The sequence below is a fragment of the Macrosteles quadrilineatus genome, unplaced genomic scaffold, assembly GCF_028750875.1.
Source record: "Macrosteles quadrilineatus isolate MER2022 unplaced genomic scaffold, UCM_ALF_1.0 Scaffold_3__2_contigs__length_128488019, whole genome shotgun sequence".
NCBI lineage: Eukaryota > Metazoa > Arthropoda > Insecta > Hemiptera > Cicadellidae > Macrosteles > Macrosteles quadrilineatus.
The window spans coordinates 76,518,138-76,535,896 of NW_026542596.1; the positions used below are offsets into that span (position 1 = coordinate 76,518,138).

Genomic DNA, 17,759 nt, shown 5'->3' on the forward strand with positions numbered 1-17,759 from the left:
GAGTGAGTTTTTAAATCTTGTATTATAATTGTGGTCAGATTTTTAAGCATGAATGTGTCAAAGTTTTCCTTAATCATTAAAGCAATGTGATAAATAATTGAGCTGTAGAAGGTAAGAGTTTTGAATTTAATGAAAATCGTTTTACAATTTCTTCTAGGCACTCTATTAGTCTGATAGCTCTTTTTTGAGGGATAAAGATTTTTTCTTTTTTCCTTAGATTTTGATAAATATTTATACCCAATTCAACATAAACTTGATAGAACATAAAGAAGGCTCTGACTATTGTGGGTTTTATTATAGTATTAAAGTTATATTTAAAGTGTTTTCCTGACTATAAAGTTTGACAGAACCACTTGATAACTGAGCGAATCCGTTCTGAAACTAAAACTCAAAACTTAATCATAGCTAGTGAAACGTTGAATGGACAGAGAAAAAATCTGTAGGCGTAACTAACCCACGAGAGCCCAGATCTTGGCGTCGTGATGTTCAAAACTCTTAACGCACTCGCTAGTCTTGATGCTCCACAGTTTGAGAAGACCGTCGGCTCCGACAGACACAACCTGCAGCCCTCGGGTGACGAACCTGCCTGCCATCACTGACGACTCGTGGCCTTCTAGCGTCTACAACAACAAAATAAACGGTATCAACAAACTGACACACTTTCTTCCATTGGCTTGACATTAAAATTGAACATCCTAGTACTTTATAAGCAAAACAATATGATACTGACTGGGTAAGGGGAAGGAGTACTTGTGAGTTTTAACGGGAAAAATGACAAAAATAGCAAGGACTTTTGAACTGTAATATTTACAGCATTGCAGGTTGTGCCATTTTGTTCAGAGTTAAAGGGCTATAACGTAAATTTTAACTAGCATCGTTTGATCTTTTTTTTTTTTGTAAAAATCAGATGTTTCAATTATTTAAGTGGTTTATAGAGCGCAGTCACCTATTAACAATCAAAATAAAAAAATGAAAAAATGCCTGGATATACTATGAATTAATACACAAATTTCCACATAGGTACCAAATTTGATCATAATCAGACTACAGGTGTAGTCTGTAGCTCTGTACACATCCACACACACACACACACACACACACACACGTCACTTTAAAACCACTTTGTTGGGTGTAATGACCACACAGTTGTCATTACACATATGGTCTATCACGAAACAAGTAAGACCTAACATAAGAACAGAATGACACAGAACAAGTCAGATAGAGCCCACAGCTTGAGTGTACAGTCCGAGGATGAGGTGAGCAGGACTTGGTCCACTGGAGAGAAGCTGACGTTCCACACTCCTCGTCTAGTCAACACTCTGACTAGTGTTGTACAATAGCCAATCAGAGGTCTAGGGTCTTACCTTGATACAGCTTAGGTCAGATAGAGCCCACAGCTTGAGTGTACAGTCCGAGGATGAGGTGAGCAGGACTTGGTCCACCGGAGAGAAGCTGACGTTCCACACTCCTCGTCTATGTCCAGTCAACACCCTGACTAGTGTTGTACAGTAGCCAATTAGAGGTCTAGGGTCTTACCTTGATACAGCTTAGGTCAGACAGAGCCCACAGCTTGAGTGTACAGTCCGAGGATGAGGTAAGCAGTACTTGGTCCAACGGAGAGAAGCTGACGTTCCACACTCCTCGTCTAGTCAACACCCTGACTAGTGTTGTACAATAGCCAATCAGAGGTCTAGGGTCTTACCTTGATACAGCTTAGGTCAGACAGAGCCCACAACTAGAGTGTACAGTCCAAAGATGAGGTGAGTAGGACTTGGTCCACCGGAGAGAAGCTGACGTTCCACACTCCTCGTCTAGTCAACACCCTGACTAGTGTCGTACAGTAGCCAATCAGAGGTCTAGGGTCTTACCTTGATACAGCTTAGGTCAGGCAGAGCCCACAACTTGAGTGTACAGTCGGAGGATGAGGTGAGCAGGACTTGGTCCACTGGAGAGAAGCTGACGTTCCACACTCCTCGTCTAGTCAACACCCTGACTATTGTCGTACAGTAGCCAATCAGAGGTCTAGGGTCTTACCTTGATACAGCTTAGGTCAGATAGAGCCCACAGCTTGAGTGTACAGTCCAAAGATGAGGTGAGCAGGACTTGGTCCACTGGAGAGAAGCTGGCGTTCCACACTCCTCCTCTAGTCAACACCCTGACTATTGTCGTACAGTAGCCAATCAGAGGTCTAGGGTCTTACCTTTATACAGCTTAGGTCAGATAGAGCCCACAGCTTGAGTGTACAGTCCGAGGATGAGGTGAGCAGGACTTGGTCCACCGGAGAGAAGCTGACGTTCCACACTCCTCGTCTAGTCAACACCCTGACTAGTGTCGTACAGTAGCCAATCAGAGGTCTAGGGTCTTACCTTGATACAGCTTAGGTCAGACAGAGCCCACAGCTTGAGTGTACAGTCCGAAGATGAGGTGAGCAGGACTTGGTCCACCAGAGAGAAGCTGACGTTCCACACTCCTCGTCTAGTCAACACCCTGACTAGTGTCGTACAGTAGCCAATCAGAGGTCTAGGGTCTTACCTTGATACAGCTTAGGTCAGATAGAGCCCACAGCTTGAGTGTACAGTCCGAAGATGAGGTGAGCAGGACTTGGTCCACCAGAGAGAAGCTGACGTTCCACACTCCTCGTCTAGTCAACACCCTGACTAGTGTCGTACAGTAGCCAATCAGAGGTCTAGGGTCTTACCTTGATACAGCTTAGGTCAGACAGAGCCCACAGCTTGAGTGTACAGTCCGAAGATAAGGTGAGCAGGACTTGGTCCACCAGAGAGAAGCTGACGTTCCACACTCCTCGTCTAGTCAACACCCTGACTAGTGTTGTACAATAGCCAATCAGAGGTCTAGGGTCTTACCTTGATACAGCTTAGGTCAGATAGAGCCCACAGCTTGAGTGTACAGTCCGAAGATGAGGTGAGCAGGACTTGGTCCACCAGAGAGAAGCTGACGTTCCACACTCCTCGTCTAGTCAACACCCAGACTAGTGTCGTACAGTAGCCAATCAGAGGTCTAGGGTCTTACCTTGATACAGCTTAGGTCAGACAGAGCCCACAGCTTGAGTGTACAGTCCGAAGATGAGGTGAGCAGGACTTGGTCCACCAGAGAGAAGCTGACGTTCCACACTCCTCGTCTAGTCAACACCCTGACTAGTGTCGTACAGTAGCCAATCAGAGGTCTAGGGTCTTACCTTGATACAGCTTAGGTCAGACAGAGCCCACAACTAGAGTGTACAGTCCAAAGATGAGGTGAGTAGGACTTGGTCCACCGGAGAGAAGCTGACGTTCCACACTCCTCGTCTAGTCAATACCCTGACTAGTGTCGTACAGTAGCCAATCAGAGATCTAGGGTCTTACCTTGATACAGCTTAGGTCAGACAGAGCCCACAGCTTGAGTGTACAGTCCGAAGATGAGGTGAGCAGGACTTGGTCCACCAGAGAGAAGCTGACGTTCCACACTCCTCGTCTAGTCAACACCCTGACTAGTGTCGTACAGTAGCCAATCAGAGGTCTAGGGTCTTACCTTGATACAGCTTAGGTCAGACAGAGCCCACTGCTTGAGTGTACAGTCCAAAGATGAGGTGAGTAGGACTTGGTCCACCGGAGAGAAGCTGACGTTCCACACTCCTCGTCTAGTCAACACCCTGACTAGTGTCGTACAGTAGCCAATCAGAGGTCTAGGGTCTTACCTTGATACAGCTTAGGTCAGATAGAGCCCACAGCTTGAGTGTACAGTCCGAGGATGAGGTGAGCAGGACTTGGTCCACCGGAGAGAAGCTGACGTTCCACACTCCTCGTCTATGTCCAGTCAACACCCTGACTAGTGTTGTACAGTAGCCAATTAGAGGTCTAGGGTCTTACCTTGATACAGCTTAGGTCAGACAGAGCCCACAGCTTGAGTGTACAGTCCGAGGATGAGGTAAGCAGTACTTGGTCCACCGGAGAGAAGCTGACGTTCCACACTCCTCGTCTAGTCAACACCCTGACTAGTGTTGTACAATAGCCAATCAGAGGTCTAGGGTCTTACCTTGATACAGCTTAGGTCAGACAGAGCCCACAACTAGAGTGTACAGTCCAAAGATGAGGTGAGTAGGACTTGGTCCACCGGAGAGAAGCTGACGTTCCACACTCCTCGTCTAGTCAACACCCTGACTAGTGTCGTACAGTAGCCAATCAGAGGTCTAGGGTCTTACCTTGATACAGCTTAGGTCAGGCAGAGCCCACAACTTGAGTGTACAGTCCGAGGATGAGGTGAGCAGGACTTGGTCCACTGGAGAGAAGCTGACGTTCCACACTCCTCGTCTAGTCAACACCCTGACTATTGTCGTACAGTAGCCAATCAGAGGTCTAGGGTCTTACCTTGATACAGCTTAGGTCAGATAGAGCCCACAGCTTGAGTGTACAGTCCAAAGATGAGGTGAGCAGGACTTGGTCCACTGGAGAGAAGCTGGCGTTCCACACTCCTCCTCTAGTCAACACCCTGACTATTGTCGTACAGTAGCCAATCAGAGGTCTAGGGTCTTACCTTTATACAGCTTAGGTCAGATAGAGCCCACAGCTTGAGTGTACAGTCCGAGGATGAGGTGAGCAGGACTTGGTCCACCGGAGAGAAGCTGACGTTCCACACTCCTCGTCTAGTCAACACCCTGACTAGTGTCGTACAGTAGCCAATCAGAGGTCTAGGGTCTTACCTTGATACAGCTTAGGTCAGACAGAGCCCACAGCTTGAGTGTACAGTCCGAAGATGAGGTGAGCAGGACTTGGTCCACCAGAGAGAAGCTGACGTTCCACACTCCTCGTCTAGTCAACACCCTGACTAGTGTCGTACAGTAGCCAATCAGAGGTCTAGGGTCTTACCTTGATACAGCTTAGGTCAGATAGAGCCCACAGCTTGAGTGTACAGTCCGAAGATGAGGTGAGCAGGACTTGGTCCACCAGAGAGAAGCTGACGTTCCACACTCCTCGTCTAGTCAACACCCTGACTAGTGTCGTACAGTAGCCAATCAGAGGTCTAGGGTCTTACCTTGATACAGCTTAGGTCAGACAGAGCCCACAGCTTGAGTGTACAGTCCGAAGATAAGGTGAGCAGGACTTGGTCCACCAGAGAGAAGCTGACGTTCCACACTCCTCGTCTAGTCAACACCCTGACTAGTGTTGTACAATAGCCAATCAGAGGTCTAGGGTCTTACCTTGATACAGCTTAGGTCAGATAGAGCCCACAGCTTGAGTGTACAGTCCGAAGATGAGGTGAGCAGGACTTGGTCCACCAGAGAGAAGCTGACGTTCCACACTCCTCGTCTAGTCAACACCCAGACTAGTGTCGTACAGTAGCCAATCAGAGGTCTAGGGTCTTACCTTGATACAGCTTAGGTCAGACAGAGCCCACAGCTTGAGTGTACAGTCCGAAGATGAGGTGAGCAGGACTTGGTCCACCAGAGAGAAGCTGACGTTCCACACTCCTCGTCTAGTCAACACCCTGACTAGTGTCGTACAGTAGCCAATCAGAGGTCTAGGGTCTTACCTTGATACAGCTTAGGTCAGACAGAGCCCACAACTAGAGTGTACAGTCCAAAGATGAGGTGAGTAGGACTTGGTCCACCGGAGAGAAGCTGACGTTCCACACTCCTCGTCTAGTCAATACCCTGACTAGTGTCGTACAGTAGCCAATCAGAGATCTAGGGTCTTACCTTGATACAGCTTAGGTCAGACAGAGCCCACAGCTTGAGTGTACAGTCCGAAGATGAGGTGAGCAGGACTTGGTCCACCAGAGAGAAGCTGACGTTCCACACTCCTCGTCTAGTCAACACCCTGACTAGTGTCGTACAGTAGCCAATCAGAGGTCTAGGGTCTTACCTTGATACAGCTTAGGTCAGACAGAGCCCACTGCTTGAGTGTACAGTCCAAAGATGAGGTGAGTAGGACTTGGTCCACCGGAGAGAAGCTGACGTTCCACACTCCTCGTCTAGTCAACACCCTGACTAGTGTCGTACAGTAGCCAATCAGAGGTCTAGGGTCTTACCTTGATACAGCTTAGGTCAGATAGAGCCCACAGCTTGAGTGTACAGTCCGAGGATGAGGTGAGCAGGACTTGGTCCACCGGAGAGAAGCTGACGTTCCACACTCCTCGTCTATGTCCAGTCAACACCCTGACTAGTGTTGTACAGTAGCCAATTAGAGGTCTAGGGTCTTACCTTGATACAGCTTAGGTCAGACAGAGCCCACAGCTTGAGTGTACAGTCCGAGGATGAGGTAAGCAGTACTTGGTCCACCGGAGAGAAGCTGACGTTCCACACTCCTCGTCTAGTCAACACCCTGACTAGTGTTGTACAATAGCCAATCAGAGGTCTAGGGTCTTACCTTGATACAGCTTAGGTCAGACAGAGCCCACAACTAGAGTGTACAGTCCAAAGATGAGGTGAGTAGGACTTGGTCCACCGGAGAGAAGCTGACGTTCCACACTCCTCGTCTAGTCAACACCCTGACTAGTGTCGTACAGTAGCCAATCAGAGGTCTAGGGTCTTACCTTGATACAGCTTAGGTCAGGCAGAGCCCACAACTTGAGTGTACAGTCCGAGGATGAGGTGAGCAGGACTTGGTCCACTGGAGAGAAGCTGACGTTCCACACTCCTCGTCTAGTCAACACCCTGACTATTGTCGTACAGTAGCCAATCAGAGGTCTAGGGTCTTACCTTGATACAGCTTAGGTCAGATAGAGCCCACAGCTTGAGTGTACAGTCCAAAGATGAGGTGAGCAGGACTTGGTCCACTGGAGAGAAGCTGGCGTTCCACACTCCTCCTCTAGTCAACACCCTGACTATTGTCGTACAGTAGCCAATCAGAGGTCTAGGGTCTTACCTTTATACAGCTTAGGTCAGATAGAGCCCACAGCTTGAGTGTACAGTCCGAGGATGAGGTGAGCAGGACTTGGTCCACCGGAGAGAAGCTGACGTTCCACACTCCTCGTCTAGTCAACACCCTGACTAGTGTCGTACAGTAGCCAATCAGAGGTCTAGGGTCTTACCTTGATACAGCTTAGGTCAGACAGAGCCCACAGCTTGAGTGTACAGTCCGAAGATGAGGTGAGCAGGACTTGGTCCACCAGAGAGAAGCTGACGTTCCACACTCCTCGTCTAGTCAACACCCTGACTAGTGTCGTACAGTAGCCAATCAGAGGTCTAGGGTCTTACCTTGATACAGCTTAGGTCAGATAGAGCCCACAGCTTGAGTGTACAGTCCGAAGATGAGGTGAGCAGGACTTGGTCCACCAGAGAGAAGCTGACGTTCCACACTCCTCGTCTAGTCAACACCCTGACTAGTGTCGTACAGTAGCCAATCAGAGGTCTAGGGTCTTACCTTGATACAGCTTAGGTCAGACAGAGCCCACAGCTTGAGTGTACAGTCCGAAGATAAGGTGAGCAGGACTTGGTCCACCAGAGAGAAGCTGACGTTCCACACTCCTCGTCTAGTCAACACCCTGACTAGTGTTGTACAATAGCCAATCAGAGGTCTAGGGTCTTACCTTGATACAGCTTAGGTCAGATAGAGCCCACAGCTTGAGTGTACAGTCCGAAGATGAGGTGAGCAGGACTTGGTCCACCAGAGAGAAGCTGACGTTCCACACTCCTCGTCTAGTCAACACCCAGACTAGTGTCGTACAGTAGCCAATCAGAGGTCTAGGGTCTTACCTTGATACAGCTTAGGTCAGACAGAGCCCACAGCTTGAGTGTACAGTCCGAAGATGAGGTGAGCAGGACTTGGTCCACCAGAGAGAAGCTGACGTTCCACACTCCTCGTCTAGTCAACACCCTGACTAGTGTCGTACAGTAGCCAATCAGAGGTCTAGGGTCTTACCTTGATACAGCTTAGGTCAGACAGAGCCCACAACTAGAGTGTACAGTCCAAAGATGAGGTGAGTAGGACTTGGTCCACCGGAGAGAAGCTGACGTTCCACACTCCTCGTCTAGTCAATACCCTGACTAGTGTCGTACAGTAGCCAATCAGAGATCTAGGGTCTTACCTTGATACAGCTTAGGTCAGACAGAGCCCACAGCTTGAGTGTACAGTCCGAAGATGAGGTGAGCAGGACTTGGTCCACCAGAGAGAAGCTGACGTTCCACACTCCTCGTCTAGTCAACACCCTGACTAGTGTCGTACAGTAGCCAATCAGAGGTCTAGGGTCTTACCTTGATACAGCTTAGGTCAGACAGAGCCCACTGCTTGAGTGTACAGTCCAAAGATGAGGTGAGTAGGACTTGGTCCACCGGAGAGAAGCTGACGTTCCACACTCCTCGTCTAGTCAACACCCTGACTAGTGTCGTACAGTAGCCAATCAGAGGTCTAGGGTCTTACCTTGATACAGCTTAGGTCAGGCCGAGCCCACAACTTGAGTGTACAGTCCGAGGATGAGGTGAGCAGGACTTGGTCCCCTGGAGAGAAGCTGACGTTCCACACTCCTCGTCTAGTCAACACCCTGACTATTGTCGTACAGTAGCCAATCAGAGGTCTAGGGTCTTACCTTGATACAGCTTAGGTCAGACAGAGCCCACAGCTTGAGTGTACAGTCCAAAGATGAGGTGAGCAGGACTTGGTCCACTGGAGAGAAGCTGGCGTTCCACACTCCTCCTCTAGTCAACACCCTGACTATTGTCGTACAGTAGCCAATCAGAGGTCTAGGGTCTTACCTTGATACAGCTTAGGTCAGACAGAGCCCACAGCTTGAGTGTACAGTCCGAGGATGAGGTGAGCAGGACTTGGTCCACCGGAGAGAAGCTGACGTTCCACACTCCTCGTCTATGACCCGTCAACACCCTGACTAGTGTTGTACAATAGCCAATCAGAGGTCTAGGGTCTTACCTTGATACAGCTTAGGTCAGATAGAGCCCACAGCTTGAGTGTACAGTCCGAGGATGAGGTGAGCAGGACTTGGTCCACCGGAGAGAAGCTGACGTTCCACACTCCTCGTCTATGACCAGTCAACACCCTGACTAGTGCTGTACAATAGCCAATCAGATGTCTAGGGTCTTACCTTGATACAGCTTAGGTCAGATAGAGCCCACAGCTTGAGTGTACAGTCCGAGGATGAGGTGAGCAGGACTTGGTCCACCGGAGAGAAGCTGACGTTCCACACTCCTCGTCTATGACCCGTCAACACTCCGACTAGTGAAAGGTCCTCACAGCTCCACACCTGCAGCCACAAATCTTGTAAGTTGCTGTTATGGTAAAATTATGCAGGGCTATGCAAACAAACATGTTGCAAATTAAACTTGTAATTTAGTTTCACAATTCATGTTAACAGATTTATTAAATAGTCCAACTAAAAACACATTGATTTATTCATGCCAAGTGATTAGTTTTGTTAATAATGTTTAATGTTCATTGAATATGGATACACCAGCTCGCACTGTCCCCTTAAGAGTCCTTGGAGTCTAGACGTTCTAACTTTTAAAACAATTAAAAAGTACATTGCTCTTATGGCGGGCAAATCCAAGATGACCGTTAGCAAACCATGGACTCCCTTGGATAACAATTCAAAACTACAAGAATATTTCTAATGTCAAAGTACACTAGATATTTAGGCTAAATTATGATCACTTTAATTTTTTAACAAATATTTTTGGACGATTAATAACTCATTAGCAGCTGTATGAAATCATCCAAGATGGCCGCTAGCCTCCAAGGACTCTTAAAAACTAAAAGTAAAAAAAACCACTAATGTAAAACATACAGAACAAATTTAAACCAATCAAAACAATGAGTCACAATAACGTGGTTATTTATCAATCAAAAGTGGGTTTCTAAAGATAAACTTCAATATTTTACCTTATAAACATTTGTTATGTACTAATAAACAGAAATAAATCATGTTTGTTCTTGTTGTAACAGTGATAAAGTAGTGGTTAAATCATCTTACCTTGGCAGTTTTGTCCAAAGACCCGGTAGCAATAAACTTGTCATTTGGTGATACGCAGATTGCATTTATATCTTTTTCATGAGCTAATGTAGTAAGGTGGACATTTAAACTCTCTGACTTGTCTGAAAAAATTTGACATTATGTACTTGTTTATTTTCAGAAAAATATGAAAGTCGCTTAACTGTAAGTACCTACTTAAAATGAATATCCAGTTAATTTATAGTACACAAAAATAATGTAAGAATTATCACTAGGAAAAATCTGTGGACCTTTTCGTATATTCATTACCTGAACTGTTATAAATATCTGCAAATCTAGTTTAAAATTAAGTTATATTTAGGTTGGTTTGGTTAGGTTAGGTTAGGTGTCAAGACACATCTTAAATCTTCAATTGTGTATTGTTATAAACAAGTTATACAGTAGTAGTGAAATAATGGAAAATACCAAATCTGGACCGTATGAATGTTGAAGGGTAAACCTTTAATACGCAATTAGAAAACTACAGGATCACATGAAAGCTGTTTTGAAACAAAAACAAATTAAAGAAGTTACCATCGATGTCAAAACCGGTTGCCAGTAGACGACTTCAGGATTTTTTAGACAGGTAATTTAGCCTGTTGTAGATAATCTCGCCGTAGACTTCGTAGTAATCTCGAAGGCAATATACAAAATGAAGAAAAGAAATGTGTTAAATGATATACATAAAATAAAAGCTATTTTACTAAAACCAGTTGGTCCTTGAGCCAGGGTTGCTTATTAGATGCGTTTAAGCTCATCTCCCAGTTTTAACCAGTCATTAACACATTTTTCTACAGACCATTCTGGCCAACTTCAAAATAAGTTTAACAGCTCTTTGACCGTTTTGTCTCACAAATTACAACAAGGCCCAGAATATAACGTGAAAACAACTGCAGACAGTTGGATAGTTGGAACTGTTGGACAGGCTGTTTTTGTAAGCATTGAACTTTGAGCTGACAGCAATGAAAAGTTTGAAGTGGTTTCCACTTTGTAAAAGCTTTCCTGTTTCATTCAGTCAAGGAATCAATTTGATCCAAGCAGTATGAAAAAAATCGCATCTATTTTATTTACTTACCTAGTTGTATTGAATTGCATGTGAGTAGTCTACTTTCTTTAAATTACAGGACATAATTTCAAGGGTTAAATCTAAGATTTAAAACTAAAATACTGCTCTTTTTACATAAAACAACTAAACATTTTAGAAATATAAGAATGAACAAATTAAAAACACCCAACAAAATTGAGTGTAGTGGAGTGGATCAGTAATACGTAATTCCTACTGCCCTCTAAAATCTGCTCTTTCATTTTGAAACACCCCAAATAGCTGCCAGAGAATATTAAGATTTTGTCTTGAGAAAATTTTTCAGACTCAATGCAACAGCAAAAGGTTATCTGAACCTTGTGACACCTGCTATTTATCAAATAGACAACATTGACCACAGGAAACACACAGAAAACAATCACCTGGCTTCAGTTTGGTGGGAAGGTGCCACATTTTGATGGTGTTGTCGTGAGCGGCTGACACTAAGAAGTTGCACTTGGTGATTGGTAGAGCCACTGCAGACACCGCAGCTGTGTGTCTCATGGCCAGACAAACGCACACGGCTTCCTTGTCTGTGACCAGCCACACTCGCACACTCTTGTCCTGACATAACACAACATGTACAGGGTCTACTGTCGACTACATGTATGCAATTTGACAATGAACGACTTAACTCATTACACACAAACAGAACTGTGCCGCTCAAATCCCAAGGGAACACAGCCTGGTGTCTAATTTGTTGAATTACGCCTGCGAGCACTAGTGACCCTATTCAGGCCAGATTGATATTCCCAGCTGGCCGAAGATGGCATTGTGGCTTAGTTGGGTAAGGTGTTGCACCGAGGAGTATAGCATTGAGGTGTTTCTACATGCAAAGATTCGATTCCTGCACGTCTGCGATCCATGAGTTTACAAATCTTAAATACACTGTTCGGCTTGAGTGGAAGTTTAAATAAAGTTTAATAGGTATTAAACACAATACCTATTTTGATTCTTTTTACAATAGTATAGAGGATGAGAGCCGAGATTTTTCCTTTTGGTTTTATTTTGGGTAAATACGAATATATGATGTTGAAACGTTGAAAGATATATGCCTCAAAACTATAAAAGAATATAACCCAAAATACAACACACCTGATACACACAAGCGTTAGTCACCTCAAAGGAAAGCTGGCTAATGTGATATGATTATAGCCCAAAGATAAATACTACTGTACACACAAATAAAAGTCACACAACACAGATATTTCATGTAGTGAAGGATTTCTTTAGAAAGTAGATAGTGTGAAATCTACCTAGTATTTCATAGAGCTAACATAAAATATATAGTTAACGGGAGAGAAGCAAGGACACCTCATACATAATCACGTCTACCTAAGCCAACTGTTGATAGATTAGATTTCTATTCCGTTGAGTTGACACAATAGGGTATGTATTTTATGACAATGACAAGTAAAGAATGATTTTTGAATGGACTATATAATACTAAGCATGTTAAGATATTTCTCTCACTGCATTTGTCCATACCTTAGAGCCGGACACCAGAATGTTGCGGTTGGCTGGAGACGTAGCCAGCGTGACTACGATGTCCTGATGACCCTGGAGCAGCTGACAGCTCATGTCCGATGTCTTGTACACTTTGATGTCACAGCTGTTTGTGGCCACGGCTAGACGAGAGTCCGTCTCTCCGAGGTACACAATGTCCAATATCTCGTCACTAAAACCCACCAGCTGCCGTATCACGGGTGTTAGTCTTTTGACAATTTGTGATTTATTACTTAAATGCCAGAATACGGCCTAACGTCAAAATACATTGCAGCATATAGTTATCACACAACATGTCATCATTTCTATCTTCACCTCGCAAGCAAAATAACAATGTTACATAAATGTTTCACTTAAAACCGCAAATACAAAATTAAAATTAAAATGGAATAAAACATATGAAATTTTATTAAAACATCAACAACAGTCTAGTTTAATTTTGCTTGAAAAAAACTAGGTGTACAATGCAGTTGTATGCTTGCATTATTGAGGGAGCAAGCATATTAATCCAATACTTTCCCAAAGTAAATGCTATATCTGTTTTATGTAAATGAGATGTTTACTTGTAGTATATTCAAAGTCAATGGTTCATTTGGTTCTCATAAATTAAATGTCTAGTTGCAGTATCTAAATGACTGTAACTAACTGTGACAGTATCTAGTTGACAGTAAGGGTCAATGGTTCATTTGGTTCACATAAATGAGACTTCAACTTGCAGTATCCAAAGTCAATAGTATATTTGGGGGGAGAAGAAAGAAGACTGGAGAAAGAAGACCAGTCTTCTTTCTTCTCCCTTCTGATGAAGTCCCTAACTGGGATGAAATTTTAAGTTTTACTGTTTTGTGTGAGTTGCCAAAGCTAATCTGGACTCTATCTACCAGGTAAGCTAGCTGATCCTTATCATTGTACAAAAATAAATACATAATAAAAAATAATCCTAATCAGCCAGTTGGATTTTCCTTAACTTCTATCCTATGTTACAGTAGAGGGTTTCTTTTACTTAGTCAGTTAGTTTTTATGTTGATTTAAATAGTGCGATACTGATGACATAGATCTATGACAGTGGTGTGAGATAGATTTTTCTTCTCAGTACGAGCTAAACTATCCTAGTATCCAAGAGAATTAAATGACAAACCAACTTGAGATGCCCAATTTCCTCATAGGTTCCAATTGCGACCTTCACAGAAATTTCAACCTTTTTTGGGCCAACGGCGGACAGTCCAGCAATAAGAGGTTCAGAGGTTTCCACCTCGTTTTCGCAGAACCTACCTGCATTGGTCTTTCTGTGACCTCCGTATGGTTCTAAGGTGTTTCCTAATAGGCCCATGCCCAGTTAGCATCCCTACTAGTAATCTGATGTCCCCCTTTTTTAAGGGTCATTGAGGGGTCTATTAGTGCTTTTGATGTTCTTAGTCTTGGGTTGGTCCTCCAAGCCTCTGCCTTCCAGACCTTAACCCAGTCTCTGACTTTGGCTACTCCAGAACTAAACGGGGTGCCACAGTAAGGTTCTTGCCCTCTACGCTGTTCTTCTGCTCCCCTCCTGGCCAATGCATCAGATTTTGCATTCCCCACATGACCAGAGACCCAAGCTATTTGAACTTAGCTAGCTTTAGCTATTGTTTTGAGGGTGTTTTACATCTCTTTACTGTTTGACTCTGTCACACAAGACCCAAGCGCCATTATTGCAGCTTGGCTGTCTAAGAGGATCAGTATTTTCCCCTTTGTCAGGTTCTTGACGAGGATAGATTTTGCAAAGCACTCAATTACCAGGACCTTCGATTGAAAAACTGTCGCTGTGCTTCCCAGAGCTAGGGAAATTGGTTTTGGTTGTTGGTTTTGTTACTATACACCTCCAACCCTGGACTCTCATCTTTCCAACTTCCATCTGTGTAAAATATGGAGACCTTAATTTACGGACAACCCTCATATCTATCCACTCCACACTGACAACGTGTTATTGTCATGACTTGCCTGCCTGGTGACGGCGAAGGTAACAGCGTGATGCAGTATGACGTTGTGGTCGACAGAGACGACAGCCAGTGTCTTGAGATGTTCACAGTACAAGAGTCCAGTGACGGCCACTCCACCACCCTCGGCTGCCTTCACCATAGAGTTGGACTGTTGGAACACTAGGCAGTTGTGTGCTAGGTCCCAGATGGTTACGATACCTGTAACAGAATGTTTATGTTATGAACAAAATGGTATTTTAAATGGTGTCAGTTTGAGGCTCTGTTTAGGACTTAGGACCTTATGAAAAGTTAATTTTTCCTTTATACTACTCAAAGCTAATGCATCTTCCTTGTAAATGTTATTTAAATTAGATGTTTTATTGTCATTAAGAAGTTTTCTATTGAGGTTATTTGTAACCAATACTCTTGCTAAATTGCGCCCATCTTCGTTCGGGATTGTTTTAATGGCACATTCGGCATTAATAAACTCATTAAATTTAGCTTTTTGGCCATGCCTTGGGAGATTATACTTTAAGCCTTTCTCTAAAACTGTAATCTCATTTTCGTCAAATTTGATGTTGGTATTATTTATTAACCTTGGGTAAAATTCAAAGTCAAACAAAATTATAGATTCTTTTGATTTTTGATCATTAACTAAATTCTGGATTTTCCTATTTTGGGTTGACTTTTTGCACCTAATGATTCTGGTGACAGATTGTTCGATATGAAACAAAATGTTATGTAAAGTAATCTGGTGAACACTGTTTGCTAGTTCCAAATATTTGTTTTGCGCTAATCTATTCAACATATCTTTTTTGCGGTAGAGAAATTTTATTTCATTCTTTAACCAAACTTTTTCAGCACATTCTATTGCTTTGGATGCAGATATTGACTTGTTCCTAGTCCTTATTTGGATGTAAGATGGTTTTATTCCATGTTTCAAACATTCCTTGTTGAATTTCAACAAGGTTTTTTTTACTTGGTAATTTTTACTTGGACCAGTGTTGCGAGGATTGCCTAAAGTGCACAAGGAAGGCGTCCCAATAAGACCAACTTACACACTCGCTAAAAAGCTCGACCAAATTTTAAGAAATCAGATTCAATTCCTGAATAATTTTCGCTTAAAAAACTCATATGATTTTATTGATAAAACTAAGAATTTAAACGTAAGAAAGCATGATTTACTGGTGTCATTTGACATAGTTAATTTGTACACTAATGTACCGGTTGAGAAAACTTTAGAATTAGTCCAAACTCACCTGTCTTCTAACTCAAATATGTTACCAGAGGCAATCAGTGAATTTTTAGCCCTTTTAAAAGAAGTACTACAGCAGAATTATTTTAAGTTTGAGGGAAAATACTACTCGCAATCCGAGGGCCTAGCAATGGGCTCCCCTCTATCTTGTATACTTGCCGACATTTACTTGAATTATATTGAAAATGAATTCATACTATCAGATCGCAACAAACAGAGACCAAAAATATTGCAGTACCACCGATACGTAGATGACACTATTCTTCTGTTTAATGGTAATGTCCGACAACTTGAATTATTACACAAATATTTGAACAGCATTTCCCCAAATTTGAAATTCACCATGGAAATAGAGGAATCCAACAAAATAAATTTTCTAGACTTAACGATAGAAAAATCTGATAATAAATTAGAGTTCAGCATTTATCGTAAGCCAACCACATCAAACCAAACTATCCACAACACATCTTACCATCCTCCATCACAGAAGTACGCCGCGTATAATAGCATGTTATATAGACTGTTAAATGTTCCCATGTCAGACGAAAATTATAATAAAGAACTAAATATCATCAAGCACATAGCATCATCAAATGGTTACGACAAAAATATGATTGACAGATTATTAAGTAAGAAAACAAATAATAATGATAAAAAATCTGGAGATGTTAAACAACAAAAGAAGAAGTATGTGTGTGTAGAATACTCACACTCAATTCAGTATACACTTACAAAAGAGTTGAAGAAACATGGTATTGAATTAGCGTTTAAGACAAACAACAAGACTATTAACAAATTAAATGTGTCGGATAGTATAATTGACAAAAGTGAGAAGTCAGGTGTGTACAAAATTAAATGTGCAAGTTGCCCAAGCTTTTACATAGGAAAAACTGGACGGACATTCGGAACTAGATACAGAGAACATCATCCATGCCCAAGAACCGACAAACAAAAATCCTCCTTTGCACAACACCTGATTGACGAAAATCATGACATGTATGATCTGAACAATGGCCTAGAGATACTCCACTCAAGCAAGAAAGGAAATAAACTGGATACACTGGAAGAATATGAAATTTACAGAGCTTTTAAAGAAAATAGTTTAGATGATACAATTTTAAATGAGAAACTGCAATATAAATCACACTTCATATTCAACAGCATTTTAAACCAGGACAGTAATAGACCAAAGGCAGGAGTACAAAGGTCAGCTGATAACACCGCCACACCAACAACGATGCAGGATTAACCTCCAGTCGGTATCTAGCTCTGATCATGTCAACCGGTAACGTGTGTGTGACAGGCCTGTTAGTTTTATTTTCGTGTATTTGTATTCGTAAAATGTGTTCGTGTTATATGTTTCTACTGTGACGACGCTGCTTCAGCCGAAGACGTCTGATGAGGGCATGTTAATCCCGAAACGGCCGTAACGGAAGTTACAACTGATTGAGCTGTAGACAAAAGGTAAAAACAATTTGAAAGAACATGTTGTAAACTCTAGCATCTTTTGTGTCATATGAACTAGGTACTTCAGTAACCAAAAATAAGGAATAATTGAGCAAAATCTGTGAGCTTATTCCACTGAATTTTTTAGTAAAAAATTGGCTACAGCTGGCACTAAGATGGATATCTACTTCGAGAATCAAGAATTTATTTCACCGAATTCATATAGTTTACGCCAACAAGTAGTGGCAATAATCATGATGGCACTACAAATATCCGACAGTCAATGCCAGGCCCTAATTACTGCAACAACTATGGTGACCTACCTTTCTCGCCTGCCACCGCTACCAAGATAGAGTCGTGTTGAGGACGAGGAGCCGTGGTGGAGGGGGCGGTGGGGACAACGACCATCGCCTCCAGACACTCGTAGGTGGGGATTGTGCGTAACTGACCACCAGCCTCCAGATCCCATAGGATCACTACTTTGTCTCTTCCACAACTAGAACACACACAGCAAAGTTAATAAGGATCACAAGCTTTTAAGAAAACCCTATGCCGCAGCCGCACATACATACCTCATACTTGAATG

General features: G+C 43.1%; 1 protein-coding gene across 1 annotated transcript in view; it reads right to left on the reverse strand.

The window, feature by feature from the left end:
- Window positions 1–17,759, reverse strand: part of LOC128989593 (transducin beta-like protein 3) — a 28,691-nt gene that overhangs the window by 3,955 nt on the left and 6,977 nt on the right. The window contains exons 6-12 of the mRNA XM_054411517.1: window positions 17,497–17,669; window positions 14,495–14,691; window positions 12,506–12,709; window positions 11,401–11,581; window positions 9,919–10,040; window positions 9,034–9,192; window positions 455–620 (exon numbers count right to left, since the gene is read on the reverse strand). Coding sequence (XP_054267492.1) covers window positions 455–620; window positions 9,034–9,192; window positions 9,919–10,040; window positions 11,401–11,581; window positions 12,506–12,709; window positions 14,495–14,691; window positions 17,497–17,669 — 1,202 coding nt within the window. The remainder of the gene's footprint in view (window positions 1–454; window positions 621–9,033; window positions 9,193–9,918; window positions 10,041–11,400; window positions 11,582–12,505; window positions 12,710–14,494; window positions 14,692–17,496; window positions 17,670–17,759) is intronic.